Genomic DNA, 17,557 nt, shown 5'->3' with positions numbered 1-17,557 from the left:
CAGAACTGAGAAAATAGTATGTAGCCCGCAGAGATATATGACATTTCCTTCATTAATATCTCTAACATCAGATGATATTCTTGCACAAAAGACTTCTAGAATCCAAAAACTCTTTCTAAGACAGAGATCTGGTGTCCCTATTGCAATTTCTATCAGCCTGGAGCTTATTTATGCCTGCATAAATGATGCTCAAAGTAGATAATGACCTTCAAATGAAGGTAAGAATATAGCAGTAAATAAGCCAAATTTGCTGAAGTCATAATGCTTATGGGTTACAGTTTACAAACAAAAACCCAACACACAAGCAAAAATGCACACCAAAACCCAAGATCTGAATTGAAGACATGTTTTGAATGTTTTATCTTCTCTCTAATAATGGTTTATTGTTGTAGGTGTTCTGTTATCTGTAACTGCATGTAAGGATGGTAAATCATAGAATACTTAGGGTTGGAAAGACCTTAAGATCATCAAGTTCCAACCCCCCTGCCATGGGCAGGGACACCTCACACTAAACCATGTCACCCAAGGCTCTGTCCATCCTGGCCATGAACACTGCCAGGGATGGAGCATTTACCACTTCTTTGGGCAACCTCTGCCAGCACCTCACCACCCTGCCAGTAAAGGACTTCCTCCTTATATCCAACCTGAACTTCCCCTGTTTAAGTCTGAGCCCATTACCACTTGTCCTATTGCTACAGTCCCTGATGAAAAGTCCTTCTCCAGTATCCTTGTAGCCCCTGTTAGACACTGGAAGGCTTTTATGAGGTCTCCACACAGCCGCCTCTTCTCCAGGCTGAACAGCCTCAACTTGCTCAGCCTATGTTCGTATGGGATGTTACCATATTGTTATTTTTTGCTGTGCTTTCGGGGAATGTCATGATGATAGTTTGCAATTCATAGTGGTTTTGTTGAACAAGCATGAATAATAAAGTGATTTGCAGTTCGTAGTGACATTCTTGAATGAGCTTTGATCTTAAAAACTTTGCTGACATTGAAGCTTTTTCAGATTAAGGTGAGTCTGAAATATAGGGAGCAGTGTGGTATTCCTCAGTACCATTTGCAAAATACATTTTTTTTTAACCTCTGGATTTTGTCCCAAAATATGGGCTTTATTGAATGAGAACTTTCAGCTCACTTCCTAAATAAATGGGAAACACTGGAGATAAACAAGTAGCTGTAATGGAATATGGAGTTCTACATCTACAATAATGCCTCATATCAGCCTCTTGCAATTTCCAATAAACAAAACTGATCTGAAACTAATCATGATATCATGATCTGAACTTTCTGCTTTGAATTCTGCATCTTTCCCTCTGTATTGACATGTTCCTAATGGAGCATGTCTTTCTTTTGCTGCCTGTTGCCTCTGTCTTTTACTATTTCTTCACCTGTTCCTACCTTCCTGGGCTCTCTTTTGAGCTGAATTATGGAAGAAGGAAAATATTTTTAAAAATCCAACATATAGGCTCCTTATCTCTTTTTGCTTCCACTTCTGCTGGTCAAACTTGACCTAATTTCAGTGTATACCCACAACTGGATCTCTGTTCACTGTGCATATGTGGAGCGCTTCAGTCCTGCAGCATTCACCTTTGTCCATGAGTCACATGGACAAGTCTAATGCTATAGTGAAGTTTGAATAGCAAATGAAGCAGACTGGGCTCATGCCAGTGAATGAAAATACATTTGCACCCCATGTTCCAGCTGGCCTGTCAAAGCAAAGAAGGTGATCCTTTACTCCTGGAAAAAAGTATCTATCCCAGCAGAAACCAGGACAGGATAGCACTTTGTTCATTCCTTTGTTTTCACCTCAACTTTCCAGCTGTTGGTAGTTGGCTGTCAGTGCAGCTCTACCGTATTGCTGGTTTTCAAGAATCATCTGAGGAAAGACAGTGTGTTTTGCTGGATTTGTACATGAGGAATCGTAGCACACATATATTGGCAAGGGATTTAAGAAGTTAGAGTGTAGATGTCAAATATGAATATTTTCTGTTAGCAAAAAATTACCTGCTGTCCAGTAGGACAGACACATAAAAAGCATTCAAGTATAAGCAGCCTGGCTAAACTAGTTACAGAGAACTTAGAGTGTTTTCTGAACTGAAAACTATTGTACTGGGTAGCCAGAGAGCTGAGCCATCCCCAGGTGAACTTGGAAGCATCCAACCCAAATACGAAAAGGAGAGCTAGCTTCCAAAATAAATTATTAAGAGTAGACATTTGTAGTAGACAAAGCCAAATATGTTTTCCCTCTTCTGCTTTTATATCAACAGATGATGGAAGTTACTTAGTTTATACTGAAAATGTTGGAATGTGATAGTCGAGCAGAGTTGTCACACCTGTGTTATGCTTTCCTGGTCGTCTAGACATTCCAGCCTCCGTTCATTCCTGTAGATCTGAATCCATCACCTGTGCTTAATACTTATGTCTGTTGAAAAAAGTAAATACTCCTCCAAATGGTGTGTCATGTACATGCTCTTCTAACTTCAAACAGGCCTTTAATTCACTTGGGTTATGTGAAGTATATTGGTGTCAAGATAGAAAGATTACTTTCAAGCAACCAGGTGTTCATTCTCTGAGATTTTCTTTTTTTTTTTTTTTTTTTTGATAGACCTACCCATACATCTCCTGCTGTTTTCAGCTACATCAGAGTGAGGAAGCATGTATTTTTGACTATGGTACTGCAAGCTTTTCAGGCATCTCTATGAAGGATGTTCCAATTTGCTGTAATGATTGTCTGTTTGTATGTCCTCCTTTGTTGCTTGCAGCAGCTAACTCAGTTCCCTTCTCTTGAAAATGAATCTTATTTCATCTTCGAAAAGATAAATTTGTTCTTTGTACTTGAGACACTGATACCACAGTTCACCCCTTTCCATACCTCAGTCATCTGTCATCTTTCCAAAGCTTCATACTCTCAAGAGAGTACAATGCACGTCAGATTGAGAAGAGTGCTGTCTCAGTCAGATTGACCTGATCGTGCAAATTCCCTTCTTCCTTTCTTCTCCTCCCCTTTCACCCGAAATGACTCCTTCAGGAAACATCCGATCCTTCTGTTGCTCAGTGGATCAAAGTGCTGTATTGTTGGATCTTAATCACATATGAATGGCTCCAGAAGGGATCAGAGCTCTCTTTGTTCATTAGAGGCTTCTAGGCCAAAAACAGTGCCAGCAGCCATAAAGGAAATATGTAAACTTCTATTTGGTCATTCAGTGAACCATGTCATTCTAGGTTTGACCTCTACTTCTTCGTGCTAACTTCCTTCTGCAGGAAGGTGGCCTAGATCATGATCCTAAAATATATTAATGCTGGCAGTTGTATGGAAAGGGATTTTTTTTTTTTTTCTGTTTGATGTCCTCTACTAATTCTTCTCCTCACAGTTTCCTGCTTCTGAACATCCTCAGCTGTAATTACAAACTAGGATTCAAAATGTTCCAGACTTATCTTTATCAGATAGAGGCATGGTCTGTATCACTGTGGTATCACAGTGTGTTGCAAAGTGTAAGTGGCTAGAATGTGCCAGTATCAAAGTAAAAGATGTTTTTTTCTTCCTGTAAAATGGATTTGTATTGCACTGGATGTGTACATATCTCCACAAATTAGGCCGGGTAATAGGAAGATGAACTGTTCATAAAAAAAATTACTTGACCGAGAGTTTTTACTTCTTTATAGCACATCAAGATGTTGAGAGTGCTTAATGAGATGAAACAGTATTGGATATGACATTAACAAGACATTGTATGTCTCCTCTTGCTTCAGTTGGGCATTTTTTTGCAGGGATTTTAATGATAATGCCACTTTCCCTTTATATATGATGCAAATTGAGATGATGTTCTTGTGTGTGGACTAACATGTAGTAGCTGAAAGTGCAATTTTCTGTTTCTTATACTGTTTTATTGAGCATGAGTAAATTACAAAACTGATAATAAACTTATTGTCATCTATAAATGTGTGTAGTGAAAGAAAGACAGAATGAGACGTTCCATGTCATCCAGGGTATTTGTGCACAAACCCAAGTGTTTATTGGGCTATCTCTTTGTTACTGCCATGCTTTAAAATGCCATCCAGTGAAGAAGGCAAACCAAATGACTTAGGTGATAAATTATATACTGTGGATAATGAAAATAACTGAATTGTTCGTGCTTACACTTTAGGTTAGAAAATTCATTGTGCAAAATGAATGACTGTGTTCACAGAAGTAAGGATTGGTTTTATATGACTTGTGAGTGTATAGGCTATATTAGTAGAACAATACAACTTCAAATATAGTTTCATTGCCTTTTTATCTTCATATACTGTATCCATAACTACAGACAAGGCTAAAAAGGAAGGAATTTAGTGTTTTAACTAACCCTTACAATAAAGTTCACAAAATTCACCTATGTTAATCTGTAATAAAAAATGGAATATAGAAATCCTACCAGAAGTGTTATGGTGTTGCATGTGTTTTGTATAGAATAAAAGAACTGCTATCTCCCCTCCTCCTAGAATAGATGAAGATCCAGTCAGACCACCAGACAGTGGATTTTTTTATAGGATCCAGTTGTACTTGTTCTGCATGTATCTTTAATCTCAACCCATTTGATTGTGTTTATACCTTACTTTTACCAGTAGATCCTGTTAATACATTTTAAAGCTTATCAGGGGAACCAATAAACCATTCTTTGTTTCCTGTGACAAATGTCAGTGTTTCACCTTGATTTTTCTGAGCATTACACATTTTTCAGTATACTCTGCTTCCAAGCACCATCAAGTCCATTTTCAGATTTGCGCTTTCTAGTTGGCAAATGTGAAGCTGATACGCTACCAGCTGGGATGGAATCTTTTTAATATGATGTCATTTCTGCTGTGATGGATTAGACATCTTCAGAAGCAGGATGTTTTATAGCTCATAAGTCATCTAAAGCCATTTTATGTGGTTGATCTCTTCACACCTCTCTCTGCTTCCCCTCTCCAGTTCCTGCTCATTGCCTGTGGTCTGACTGACATCATGCGGACACTGTCCTTTCTATTAATCTGTCTACAACTGGGCCTATAAAACAGCATGGCTGGTGGCACTCCTCACTGGATGCTGAGTAAAGTACTGTACAATGTGCAAATACTTCTTTATCCAAAGTCTGAGAATTTAATTCTTCTCCAAATCAGTTTTACAGTAGGCAGCATAGTATCTTTTCAAGCTTTCTAGAGCAATGTATAAAACACTTTACTCATTGTATTGATTTTTAAAAATAACGTGTTGTTAGTGCTTCATCTTGTAATGAGGCAATTTATTGTTTTAAAAGGACAATTGGAAATGTCACATTAGTAAGATTTCAAATTTTAGCTATTAGCAAGTAGACTCTTTTTGGTTTAAGTCACTAAAGCATCTGTGAATTATAAGCAATGTACCGTTAGTACACTGATTCATTGAAAACCAAGTGAATGATTTTCCAGTTAGCGAAGCAAACATAAAACATTACTTTGCAAATTCTATTCTGTTCAGTAACCCTGGCATGGTCCAGCTCTCCGTATTTATAGGACCATGGTAAACATTCAAATCTAAAATGTTATTGAAGAATAGATTTTTATATTTGCGGGTTTTTTTATAAATTCAACTCCATGACCTCTTTGCAGCGGTTTCTTCTTTTTCTTTAAAATCTGGACCACCATAAGGTTAAAAACTGAGTCCCTGAGCTGGAGACAGAGGAATATTCAGTAGCTTGTTGCTAGTTATCCCCTTCTCATGCCACCAACTGTCTAAAAGACACAACCAAACAACAGTACCAAATCTAACTGGAAGTGTCAGGTATAAAGCCACAATCTAGTGCTACTTTCAGACCGTAAAAAAATAGCAACTCTGATTTATCATTGGTACTTGTGGCTGAAGGATGTTCTATTTGTTTTTTCATTTTCTTTGTACTACTTTGGAGCTGCACAGGCAACTCTAGTACACTAGACCCTATATGGTACGTCTCAGCAAAATAGTTTAATTGTATTAAACTTTTAAATTACTGCCCTACAAATGACTATTTGTTCTTGATGAGTTTTTCATTCAAGTAACCCTCGACCTCATAAAATACTAAACTCATACTGAAACCTATGTATTATAATGCCAATTTTTTTTTCCCATTTTCAGTTTACACAGCTTGTATCAGGTTTAAAAATAATGCTTTAAAAGAATCAATTTCATGGTGAATGCATCTAGTCAAACAAGTCATTTAAACATCTTACTCATGTGTAGCAGACCGTTTTACAAGTAACTTGAGAGTTTTACAAGCCTGTGTTTCAGATGGGATAATTAGTTGTTTTTTTATATGTAAGTTTGGTTTTAAACTCATTAACTTCAGTGTATAGAACTCTTCTGGCCTCGTATGGAGTAGTTAGTTAAGGTCTTTTTAGCTGTAGTCATATTTAATAGCTCATTTTCAAGAAGTATCAAAATGGTGCAAATTTCAAGGATGTTCTCAAGAAACCCTAGTCTCGTAGCTTGTTACTAGTAGCAGCAAACATCATGTGGCAATTTCTAATGTAAAGAAAACAATTAGTAATTGGAGATTTGCAGAATTAAGACTTGTCTTGAGCACCAGAACCCCAAAATTTAAAAGACATGATTATACCTTCATTAAATCACAATTTTGAATAGGTAGATTAGTCTCTAAGGTGAGTGGAGACTGCTTAAAAAAATCTCTTGCAGTAAGATGTTTTAGTTAACTGATATTATTCTTCTCTTAAAAAGTTAATGTGAGCTATATTTTTGCTATATACAGTTTCCTTTCCAATGAAAAGCTTACACCAAGTGTAAGCTGGGACCTGTTAGTAAAACTGCAAGTCAAATTCAGAGGTAGAGAGAAGCTTGCAGAAGCTGGGTTTCCTTTCTGTTGGGATCACTTGACAAATACCTGCTGTTGTTTCTCGTTGTTTCAGTCATGAGAACTGGGGCATCACTACAGCATCATCTTCCTGCCTTCAGGTACTTTTCTTCAGGAGTAATCTGGCGTTTCAGTGACACTCAAAGGCACTCCACAGTCACAGGTGTACAAAAGCAAGCCTTAATTCACTTAGTCAAAGTAACAATAGCTTGATTACAGATCCTGTTTTAAGCATCTTCCATACTGTTATCAGTAGCCTTCCTTCAAGGAGGCCATAAATTTTAAAGATGCTGTCTGTCTGCCCTAGAATTCAGATATTCTTTGGAGAGGAGTGTGGTTTCTTTGGGTATGGGGTGGGGTTTTTTTATCTAAAAGTTTATATCCTGTCTGAGATATCGGTGGATCTTTCTTCTTTTATGTGTATGCAACTCTTGATCTACTGCCTATTATTTCATCTTTTTCCTTAAAGCGTGGGTCAGGATAATATAGGGCAAGTGGTATCTTGATGCAGTTAAGTGAAGAATATTCATTGCTCTTTTGCTTGTCCCTTCCCATGGGACTTTTTTACTAAGAGACTTCTCAGACAAGTAGCACTCTCTGCTGCAACCTATCGTAATGGAAGGAATAACACTGGAGCTTGGAAAAAGGTTGATTCTAGCCTAATACTTTAAAGTTCAAAAGAAGCATACAGTTCCTCAGCATCTTACTGTATTCACCTATCCTCTCAAAATCATTCTGATCATACCTGGCTTTTCCAGCATCATTGCTGCAAACCTCTGCATTAGTTCACTAATATTGCTTTCCAGTACTGGAAATAGTTCAGCTACCTGACTTAAAAAAATCCTCTCTCAGTGTAAAGTGCTCCCTTTTTTTCTGTATCTGTGATTGGTCAGGCATTTTCTATCATTTTAGATGTAGTGGCAAATTGATTTTGCGCTCTGGTTTTTTATAAATTCTCTGTACTTCAGTGTACAGGACTGTGTCTGATTTGAGCTGTGTAATTTTACTGTTAGTATTCTTGTACTTTATGAAGGAATCTGGAAGCTTGAGGGGTCTTACTCAAGGAAGGTCCTAGTCACAGAGCATGGAGGTTCTGCCATATTTCTAGGTGGAGAGCTATTTAACTCCAAATAATGGAGATGACTCTGGAGCTGCCTGGAAGACTAGTTTGAAGTGGTGTCTTCCTGTGAGTTTGGAGGAATTGGCACTTCCAGAGGCCTAGACCTAGAAGACCCAAACGACAGATTTGCCTCCTCTAACCATAAGGCAAGGAGGAAATCCTCAGAAACAGTTTCCACAGACGCCCTTGGTGCTGTAGTAACTGGGGCTCACAGAGCCCATGGCATTCCGGCAGACAGGAACTGAAGCTGGTGGCAGGGTCTCTGGGAACAGTTTTTGCTGCAGAAATATTGTATGTTAACTTTTTCCAAAAAGGAGTTATTTCACAGTTCTTCCTTTCAAAATAAATGGTTGATTGCAGTTAGTTCTGGGCTTCCATTCCCTCTCTGTGGGCTTTGCATTATTAATAACGCTCCCATCAGCAAAAGACCAGAAGGGAGGTTTAGACCACCCTAAACTTACACATTCTGCTCTGTACCTTGTACAGAACAGGTGAAATAGGCACAACTGCTGCCTGATCCCCTGTGCCCGAGAGTACGCATCTTGTAGAACCACGGCTACTGCTGAATAAATGGCTTTTCTTTTGTGTTCATACTAGCTGTTGGCTTGGAAGAGTTTCAGCAGCGTAAATGTGGGGAACCAACCACAAAGCCCTTAGAAATCCTGTTCTTTGGTGTTGATAAAAGAATACATGTCCATACAGTGTTTGGTGCTTTGCAGACGTGGGCATGGTATACAGATGTTATTTATTCAAGTGCCAGATTCATATACATGTTCAGGCAAACGCAGATGAATCATCACATATGCACCTCTCCAGAAAATAGTGTTTAACTGTTATCTGAACAGAAAACATGCCATTTGCAGGAAGGATGTCATAATAAGGATTGATCTTTGGATTTCTCATTATTCTAAAGGTTATTTTGACACTCAACATCACAGGTAAACTTTTTTTCTGGGGGGTGAAAGCTCAGCATTTGTGTACCTGTGTCTCAGGTTTAGTTACTAGTTGAAACCACAGTCTGTTGTTAAAGATAGCATATTTTGCTGCTGAAGTCAGCATCATCTGTTGTTAGTATTGTGTTCTGAAGTAAACCATGAATAACTACAGTGTATGAAAAAAAAAGCTGAAAAAACTCTACAAAGCATTGAAATATATCTGTTTAAAGATCTTTAGTTTACAGTCTCTGCTAGTTATTTGTATTCCTTTAGTTATTTAACTAAAGATGTAACAAAAAAAACGAAACCTGAGTGTGAGAAGGTAGGGAGGAAACGTGTGATGGTATAGTAAAAGCTTCTAATAGATTTCTCATAAAATTATTTCAGATATGCTCCGGTTTTATTTTTTAACATATTAAGGCAATGATATTAATTTAAACAAATTATCCTAAGTTTAAGTTGATCTTATATCAAATCAGTTATTTTTTTTATATCTTAAGGATATATTTGGGTGTGCTAAGTAAACCCTCTAAATGGCAATTTGGTCTTAATATGTAGTAAATCGGCATTTCTGTTTCTGTGTAGTATGGTGGGGGAAATGTGATTTTTAGATGTCCTCCAAATAGCTGACTTTAACCAGGGCTGATATTCAGCATTACTCTTTAGGATTTTATATTCTAACTCTTTAACTACGTAGCTTTCACACAGTATCTGTTGCAACTCAAAATAATTCAGAAAACAGTAGGTAAGAGAGGAAACAATAGAAGCAGTAATGTAAAGGGTTAGTTGCAGTGTTGTTATATTGAATGTGATGTCTGATTTCCATTTCTGGTAAGTTCTTTGGAATAAATAACAGAATTAAAGCTGTAGGTACCACAGGAAAATATTTTACTGTTCCTTCATTGCACGCATATTTATATAATGCCTCCTTCTCTGTTCTCATTGTTTCATTTGTCACTTGAGAAGGCATGGTCTTTTGCTCACTCTAGGGTTGGATATTGAGAGCCGTTGTCTTGTTTGTGCAGTCCAGCACTGGCTGTATGAATCTTCATCTGGATGTCTGGTTTTCTCTATACAGATATGGTGCTGCTGTTCTCATGTTATCTCTGTGTCTTCCAGTTGTAGAAAAAGCACATGCTTACATAAACAGAATATGCTAGGTGAATGAGACATGAAAAGCAAAGTATAGGTGTGTCTTTTTGGCATCTACCCAATTCTTATTGTTTCTTTGGAAAAAATTAACAGAATGTAACCAAAGAAATCTAATACATTGTAGCATGTTGTGTGGTAAAGACTTGCATGAAAAGAGCTAGTAGCTCCTTAAAGCACATCTTTGCTTCCATCTGCGTACATGCAAATCTAAGTAGTACTTTTGCACCCTCAGCAGTTTTCTGATCTTATTCTCATGTCTTATTTGTCCCAGACCCATTATATGTATGCATTAAAAACTCTATTTATCCATTTTACAAATCTTCCATTCTCTCCATCCTTATAGATGATGCAGTATTTTATATTTTGCGGTTAAGTGCCCCTCTGTATTCATCTTCCAGCTCTCTAACTCACTCCCCTTTTTCTTGTCTCACACTTGCATTTGCCAGTACTGTGTTCTCTCTGTTTGGAACAGTGTGTCTGTGCTCATTTGCCAGGCGTCCTATTTCTTCATTCAGAACAGTTAGGTATCGTCTTTAAAATACATTTCTTTCAGCAATCACTTGCAATCTGAAAAATGTAGTGTCCTGTGGCCACTAGAGATAACAAGGATGTAAAAGTGCATCTGTTTCACAAAGCACTGTGTAACTTATTTTGTGGAATACGCGTATAGATGACTGTATTCCTCTTTATAAAGACTTATGAGCCAAAAATACTGGCCAGGTGTCTTACAAATCTAAGTACAAAGCTCAGTTGGAAGACTTTCAGATAATCTTTTGTATAAAGCAAAATCTAAAAAAAAAAAAAAAGATCGGAAAGCTGCAAAAACTAGAAATACTAATTTGTAAAGCACTCACCGCTGCCTGTGAGGGGTTGTACAAAAAGGCTTCTGATGGTTTTGAAATCTTGTCTGGAAAAATTGCTTACCCTGCCATCACACAGGAATGCTGAAGACAACAGTCTTGGGTTTCTTTTGATTTTAATTCAGCAGGTCAGATTTTTAAAAACAACAACAAAAAACGTAGCTCAGTTACATAATTCTAATTATCATCATGTGTACTTAATAGATTCATTGCAAATTTTTAACATTACTCATATAGACTTCGGATGCAGTGGCACATGAAAGTCAGCTGGCAGTGAAATATTTAGCTTTAAAGAACTAGAATTTAATAGCACTTCTATGGCTGATAATGTTGCCAAACCTCAGGTGGTGTTCCTAGGAATAGCCCTGTGCAGAGATTGTCCCAGGCCACAGCATATCACCGTCCCTTCCCATCAGCTGAGGCAGCTTCATTCCCCTCCCTGTTGCGTAAGAGGCATTCCATATGGAGTCAATAAATATGAGGCATAGGTGTTTTAGGAGAAGTGCTTATGAGACATAGGTGCATTACAAGGATCCCTCTAGACATGGATGAGATCACTGTTATGAAGAAGCATATGAGCAGGCACACTGAAGTATCTTTTCAGGAGGATTATGAAGTGTCTGTAGGAAGAATAAACATCATGAAACTTCTGCTGACAGTTTTGCACGTTAGAGCAGCTGTTCTGGTCAGACAAGAGGTCCTTCTAGCCACGTGCAGTGTCAGGGTATCTAGCAGATTTTTAGGGCACGCATGAAAGTGTTAACTTTTGTATGACAGTGGATTGAGCTGGTTGATCTGAGATGAAGTGGCTACCGATCTATTCCACCCACTCTTATAAATCACTATACTCAGAGCAGGATGAGCAGAAAAGCATGAGCAGAAAAGCACATGTAGCAGCTCAAGAGGCTGTGCAGTTCGCAGTCCAGCACACTAACATGAACTAGAGTGGATTTCAGTTTACTTTTTAGCATCAGTGGTGATTTAAGCAGTGGATTCCACTCTATGGTTAGTAGGTCAACATTTGTGGTTTCTATTTAATTTGCCAGAATTTCCTTTCTTTTGTTTTCTGTTTTCCTTTTTTAGACACAACTTCTTTTACCTCTAATACCATCCTTTTCCTTATTGCAACTGTAGAAAGCTTTTTTTGTTTCTTTTAAAGTCTTCTGTAGCAGTATAAATACACTCTGAGCCTCTAATTATGGTATTTTTTTTTCTATGCCACCTGCAAGCATTTACCTTTTTAGCTGCACAGTTAATTTTCTTTAAGTTACTCATTTTATGTAGTTTCCCTTTTTAAAACTTAATGATATGTGATGGACTTTTGGCTTTTTCTCTTCTCCAAAGATACTTAATTTGCTCATGCTTTGGGCACTGTTATAGGAAGCTTGTCTGTTGTTCGTGGAGTTAGCAATCAAAAAGACTTCTCTCTCCTGCATCTTCTGAACAGTTGCTCTAAAAGGCAGGTTTTTATGATGTCTGAAAAAGTAATCTCAGCGTCAAAGCTCAAGAAAACTTATGCAATGCTAATATGGGGAATCCCTGTCTCCCATTCTTACTACATTTCTTGTCCATGCAGATTTGTGATAGATGAATGAACCATTTCTTGTTGTTAATACATGTAATTTAGGTAATTTTAGTTTAACTCATACCTCCATCAGTCACCTTCTTGCAGTAGTACTTGCTTAATCCTCTAAAAATTTAGACTAGTGGGGATGCTAACATGACTGTGCAGCCTTTGGTTAGATATAATATACATGTGTTGTTACAAATATTTTTCTTTGCCAGTAAAACAACAATGAATGAAAAAATATTTTATCCATTCAATTCTTGAAATACAGCTTGGCAATGTAAGTGACTACCTGAATTTTATATTTGTTTACAGTGATTAATCAGAGTGGGTTGAAAGCCTTTTTGTGTTGGTGAAATTTGGTATTAAAAATTTGAATCTGAATGAAAAACAATACTTTCAGTCAGCTTTTTTTTTCATGTTGAGTGGTAGATAGAAATGACTCTGTATTCATGTATTACAATATATAGGTTTTCCTATAGATCTTATGTTCATGTGTTTTGTGAACTGGCTAGAGGAGGTTCAGAAGTAGGACATATAAAAGCTTTCAGCAGGGCCTGGTTACTCAGTTTACGTATGTCAATAGTAACATCAGTTCCATGCTGCTATGCTAATTCACACCAGCTGAGGTTCTGGGCACCAATCCTTTTATTGTGTCTTGACTTCTTTAGCACGTAGGTTAAGCAACATTTGATAACCATATGCTTAGTGTATTCTGCCAGTAGAATAGGACTTAAAAGGTGGAGTGTGGGAAGAGTGGGAATAATTGCAAATGTGTATTGTTAGACTTTATTGGCTTCAGAATGTGGCATAGATACAATGTCAGCTTCTCTATAAAACAAGGCCCGTACGTGGAGTCAAGACATACAGTGAGATCCTGTAAAATAGTAGTAAAGAAGTCTTAACTTTATGTAGATTTAATTGATTGTATTTAGTCTAAACTTGTATCTTACAGAATTAGCAATCCCAAAGTAAACACTGGCAAAGCCAGTGTAGTAAATGCAAGTCTAATGTGTCAGACATCTGAAACATGTTTGAATCTTTGTATTTTTCTTTGGCATCCATGAACAGGCAGAAAGCTTTTTACCATTTATGCAAGAGGGGAAGACAAAAGACCTTCTTAGGAAAACATCCCTTTTGTGCTAGTGCAGCTGAAGTGTAATATAGTTACTGCTGATTATCGTAATTACGCAAGAACTACCTAGGAGACTGTGTATTCAGAGAATTTCAGCTTCCTTTGGATATTTTTTGATTAGCGTGCATCCTCTTAGGAAATCTGCTAGAGGTGAATGATGGTCATTGAAGCAAGTAGAGAAACGAAAGTGCATGGAGAGCTGAGAGCATTCCAGTGGAAAACTCAACTGTATAAACAGTGTTGGGCATCTGATTGTGTCGGTCTATTTTTGTGTAGTTGTTTTCATCTGTTGCATGTAAAAAAAGGGTTACTTTTTAAGTCTAAAAAACCTCACTTGTCTTTTTAGAACTGAATGACATCTCCTGAGTTAAAGGGGGAAGAAGTTAGAATAAATTGGAAAATATTTGTGTCTGCACATTTTTTCCTGGAAGCTGCAAAGTTGTAGAGCCTGCTTGCAAAGCTCTGGACTTTAGCAAACTCCATTGTGATGTGAAGTTTAAATGAGGAAATGCAGTAACATACCATTGAGTGTCCCTTGGATTGCGGAAAATCACTTCTGTGCTAGTTCTGGTTTAGTTCTTTATTATTTGTAAGCCAATTAATATTATTTACTATATTTAGCTGCTATTTATGTGAATATAAGCAGTTCTGTTTTTATGCCATTATCAAAGCTTCCCATTTCAAAAGCCACTGCTAAATGATCATTTTAATTTCAACATTCATCTAACACCTGTTAATGCAGATACTCTAAACTGTTCCTGAGGTGTGGAAAATGATGACAGCATATTGCTGATTTTGTTACATTTTGATTACACACCTAGAAATAGGAAATAATAAATTTTAATCAACATTGGCTATTAAATAACTTACCTATAAAATTTGGTTTACTAAATCAATTTATGCTGTTTCACTTCTGAAATAGAAATTCTATCTTGGCATCTTCAGTCACTGAAAAATACCTTGAAGTCATTGTGTTTTCCTTGGCTGGAGGCTACCTCAGTAAGCAATGCTGTATTTGCCCACAAACACGTAAGACTCAGTGCTAGTCTGCTTACTGCCGTCATTTCCGTATGTATGTGTTACTAGGTTATTTCATGCTTTTAAACCCAAGTACTCTCCTTACAGTATAATGACCTTTTTGTAATAATTTCTTCTTATGGTATATAGCCTTATGAAGAGTCTATGTAAATACTAATGTGGACAGACTTCAGTGAGCTTAAGGGGCTGATGGCAGTAGTCTTCCAGTAGAGGGGGTGTGGTGGACATCCTCTGTGTTGTGGGTGTGAAACATTTCAAATTACTCTGCCATATTTGTCAGCTTAACACCAGCAGGCTGCTCTATCAGCTAGCTGCACTGACACCTTGCTTTGTTATGCTTCTGTGCAGCTTTTACATCCTCCCCTTATTTAGCAGTTAAGGAGTCTGTTGCTGAAACAGGCAAGAGAGCTTTCTTATCCTGCTTCTCCAGTACTATGATCAGTGACACTAATTCAATATGTTAATGAGGGTAAACTCAATTTGGTGTCACTTCAGCTGCTGGAGGCATTGCAATGTATCCCTTATAGAAATTAGTATTTAGGTTCTGATCACATATAACCATGCTAACACATCAGATACTAATGTGGCACTGAGATAGCAATGCTAAAAAGTAGGTTTGCTGATATTAAAATACTGGTTGTTGAAGTTGTGTTTATTTCAACTTGTATGTTTTCTGAAATGTCTGCATGTTTTCTGAATGTCAGGTGCTGTGCTTCATTTTCAAATGTTTGCAGGTTGTTACTGCCATAATTCTGCTTTGTTGGAAATAGATTTTAAAAGGTTTCACCTCATCTTATCTGGGGAAGCAGAAGTTGCCATCTCAAAACCACCATTTTTTTTCTGATACTTGTTACTAAATGATCTGCTCAAAATTCCTTTCTAAAAAATAAACCCTTCCTGCCACATTGTCATGGTTGAATTCTGATTAATGTGAGTTGATTCAACTACAGTTGGTTTCTTTTATTAGAATACATTACTAGATAGACAAAACTGTTGTTTAGACACTGTAGGAGCTGCATACAGATCTTGTAGCTTGTTTGGGCTTTGGAAGCTGGTTTTCTGCTTTCTTTTTGATTTTTTATTCCCCATGCATATGGAACCTTACACAGTGTGGGTCCAGTTGCCTGTCTAGGGCCTCTACTGCCTACCATAATATGAGTGACTGTTCCTGTTATTGTGCATATTTGTGGCACAGTCTGTAATAACAGAAAATTAGGAATATTTGGCAATAATTATAAGGAACAAGAATGTGCAAACTAAGTCAGGACTAAATATTTCTATTGGTATGCTGACAATAGCAAGTACTGGTGGATATATTTTTGGATGTAAAACTAAATGTCTATTTTGAAAATTCGAACATGAGTAGACTTTTGGATAAACCGGTATTGGATCAAATACTATCAAAGACAAAAAATTAGATGAAAACAGTAATCTGTGGAGCAAAATAACCTGCAGACTGCTGTCCTCTCCAAAGAAGCATCAAAAATATGTTTTGATATTGTACTTGTTATTTTGAAAAGTAATTGGAGTATACTACTAAATGAAAATAATTTCTTTCTTAGTATTTCTGTGGATCTGTGTTTCTGCCTTGACAGTTGGTGTAATTACCATCAGTAATGACTGGTCTTTTCCAAGAAACTGGATCTTACTCATTTATTTCATTAAGGCTTATAATCACCTTAAAACTTGCAATACTATATTAAAGCATATTCTTATGCCTCCTTGCTGCATGGTTGCTGCAGAAATAAAAATGGAATTAGTTTCATTAAAAGATGTCCTTCTTTACAGGCATTATTAAGTATTGTTAGAAGTAGCTGAAGTCTGCTAGAATGTGCTGGATCTTGTACTAAGATGATTGCACAAAATCATCATGTCTCACATATAGTACTTATTACTATCCTAATCACGAAGAACCAAGAAGAATAGTGTGCTATTATTCTATGTTTAATTTTAGAAAAACTAACTGATTTTGGAAAAATTTTTATTTTTCTGGTGTTCATTATTTCTCTGGTGCTCATTAGGAAACCTTTTCCTATAGCTCACCGTTGACTGGAATGTTCAGGATTTGTACATTTCTGACAGTTAATTTTTGTAGTTAGTCTGGTGACAAATTCTGCATCCCAAGTGTTTTTGCCAGTTAAAGTATGATGAAGCATACAGCTTTGGCATTAAAGTGCAAACATAACCTAAAATTTCATAGTTACTTTTGCTATTTTGGCTAAGTTTTTGAATACTTGTTTCATGGGCTTTGCTCTTTGTCTTTAGTCCGTACAATTCTTCCCCAGACCTCCCATGCTGTTAAGTGTATGGGTAGAATGGTAGCTCCCAAGCAGGTCACTCACCCCTAAAGAAAACACTTTCAGGTCACATTATATAACCTGTATTATAAGAACAGCTGTGGGTAAGATTCTAAAAATGAGTATCCTGATCTTTTTACATGGGTTTTGTTTATTTATTTATTTATTTATTGGTTTTGGGTTGTTTGGGTTTTTTTAGATGGCAGACAGAGGGTTATCATTACAATATTAATGCATTGATCTCTTTTCTTAATAGATTAAAAAATATTTTGAACTTGAGCCACTTGCACGTGGAAAGCGCTGGATCCTTAAACCCTGCTCCTTGGATGATATGGAAGCAGTAAAAGACAGCTTCTCCCTTCTAATAAACTTGCTAGAAGAGAAAGATTTCGAACCTTCAAGAATGTGAAACCCAAGAGAGAAGAGTGATTCTCCGGGCATCACTGTACCTGAACATTCTGCTCACAGCTTAATTATGGTGTGGTATCAAGAGATGGCTGTGATATCTTGTTCATACAGAGTTAGTGCAGAATGTCCTTTTGTTAAAATAAATACTCTGTGAATCAGGTACACAACTATTTCCAGTAAAGTTGTCTACACTACTGAAATAGGGA

At 37.0% G+C, this 17,557-nt stretch overlaps 1 protein-coding gene across 3 annotated transcripts in view; it reads left to right on the top strand.

The window, feature by feature from the left end:
• The window catches only part of ARL15 (ARF like GTPase 15), a gene marked incomplete at both ends in the record, with an annotated part of 216,528 nt that extends 199,176 nt beyond the window's left edge, over positions 1–17,352 (top strand). For all 3 annotated transcript variants that reach the window (XM_080636792.1, XM_080636791.1, XM_080636790.1), the window contains one exon: positions 17,200–17,352. In XM_080636792.1, coding sequence (XP_080492918.1) covers positions 17,200–17,352 — 153 coding nt within the window. The remainder of the gene's footprint in view (positions 1–17,199) is intronic.
• Between the last annotated feature and the right edge of the window lie 205 nt (positions 17,353–17,557).

Source organism: Psittacula echo, assembly GCF_963264785.1.
Source record: "Psittacula echo genome assembly, chromosome: Z".
Classification (NCBI taxonomy): domain Eukaryota; kingdom Metazoa; phylum Chordata; class Aves; order Psittaciformes; family Psittacidae; genus Psittacula; species Psittacula echo.
This window is presented reverse-complemented; position numbering and strand designations above follow the sequence as displayed.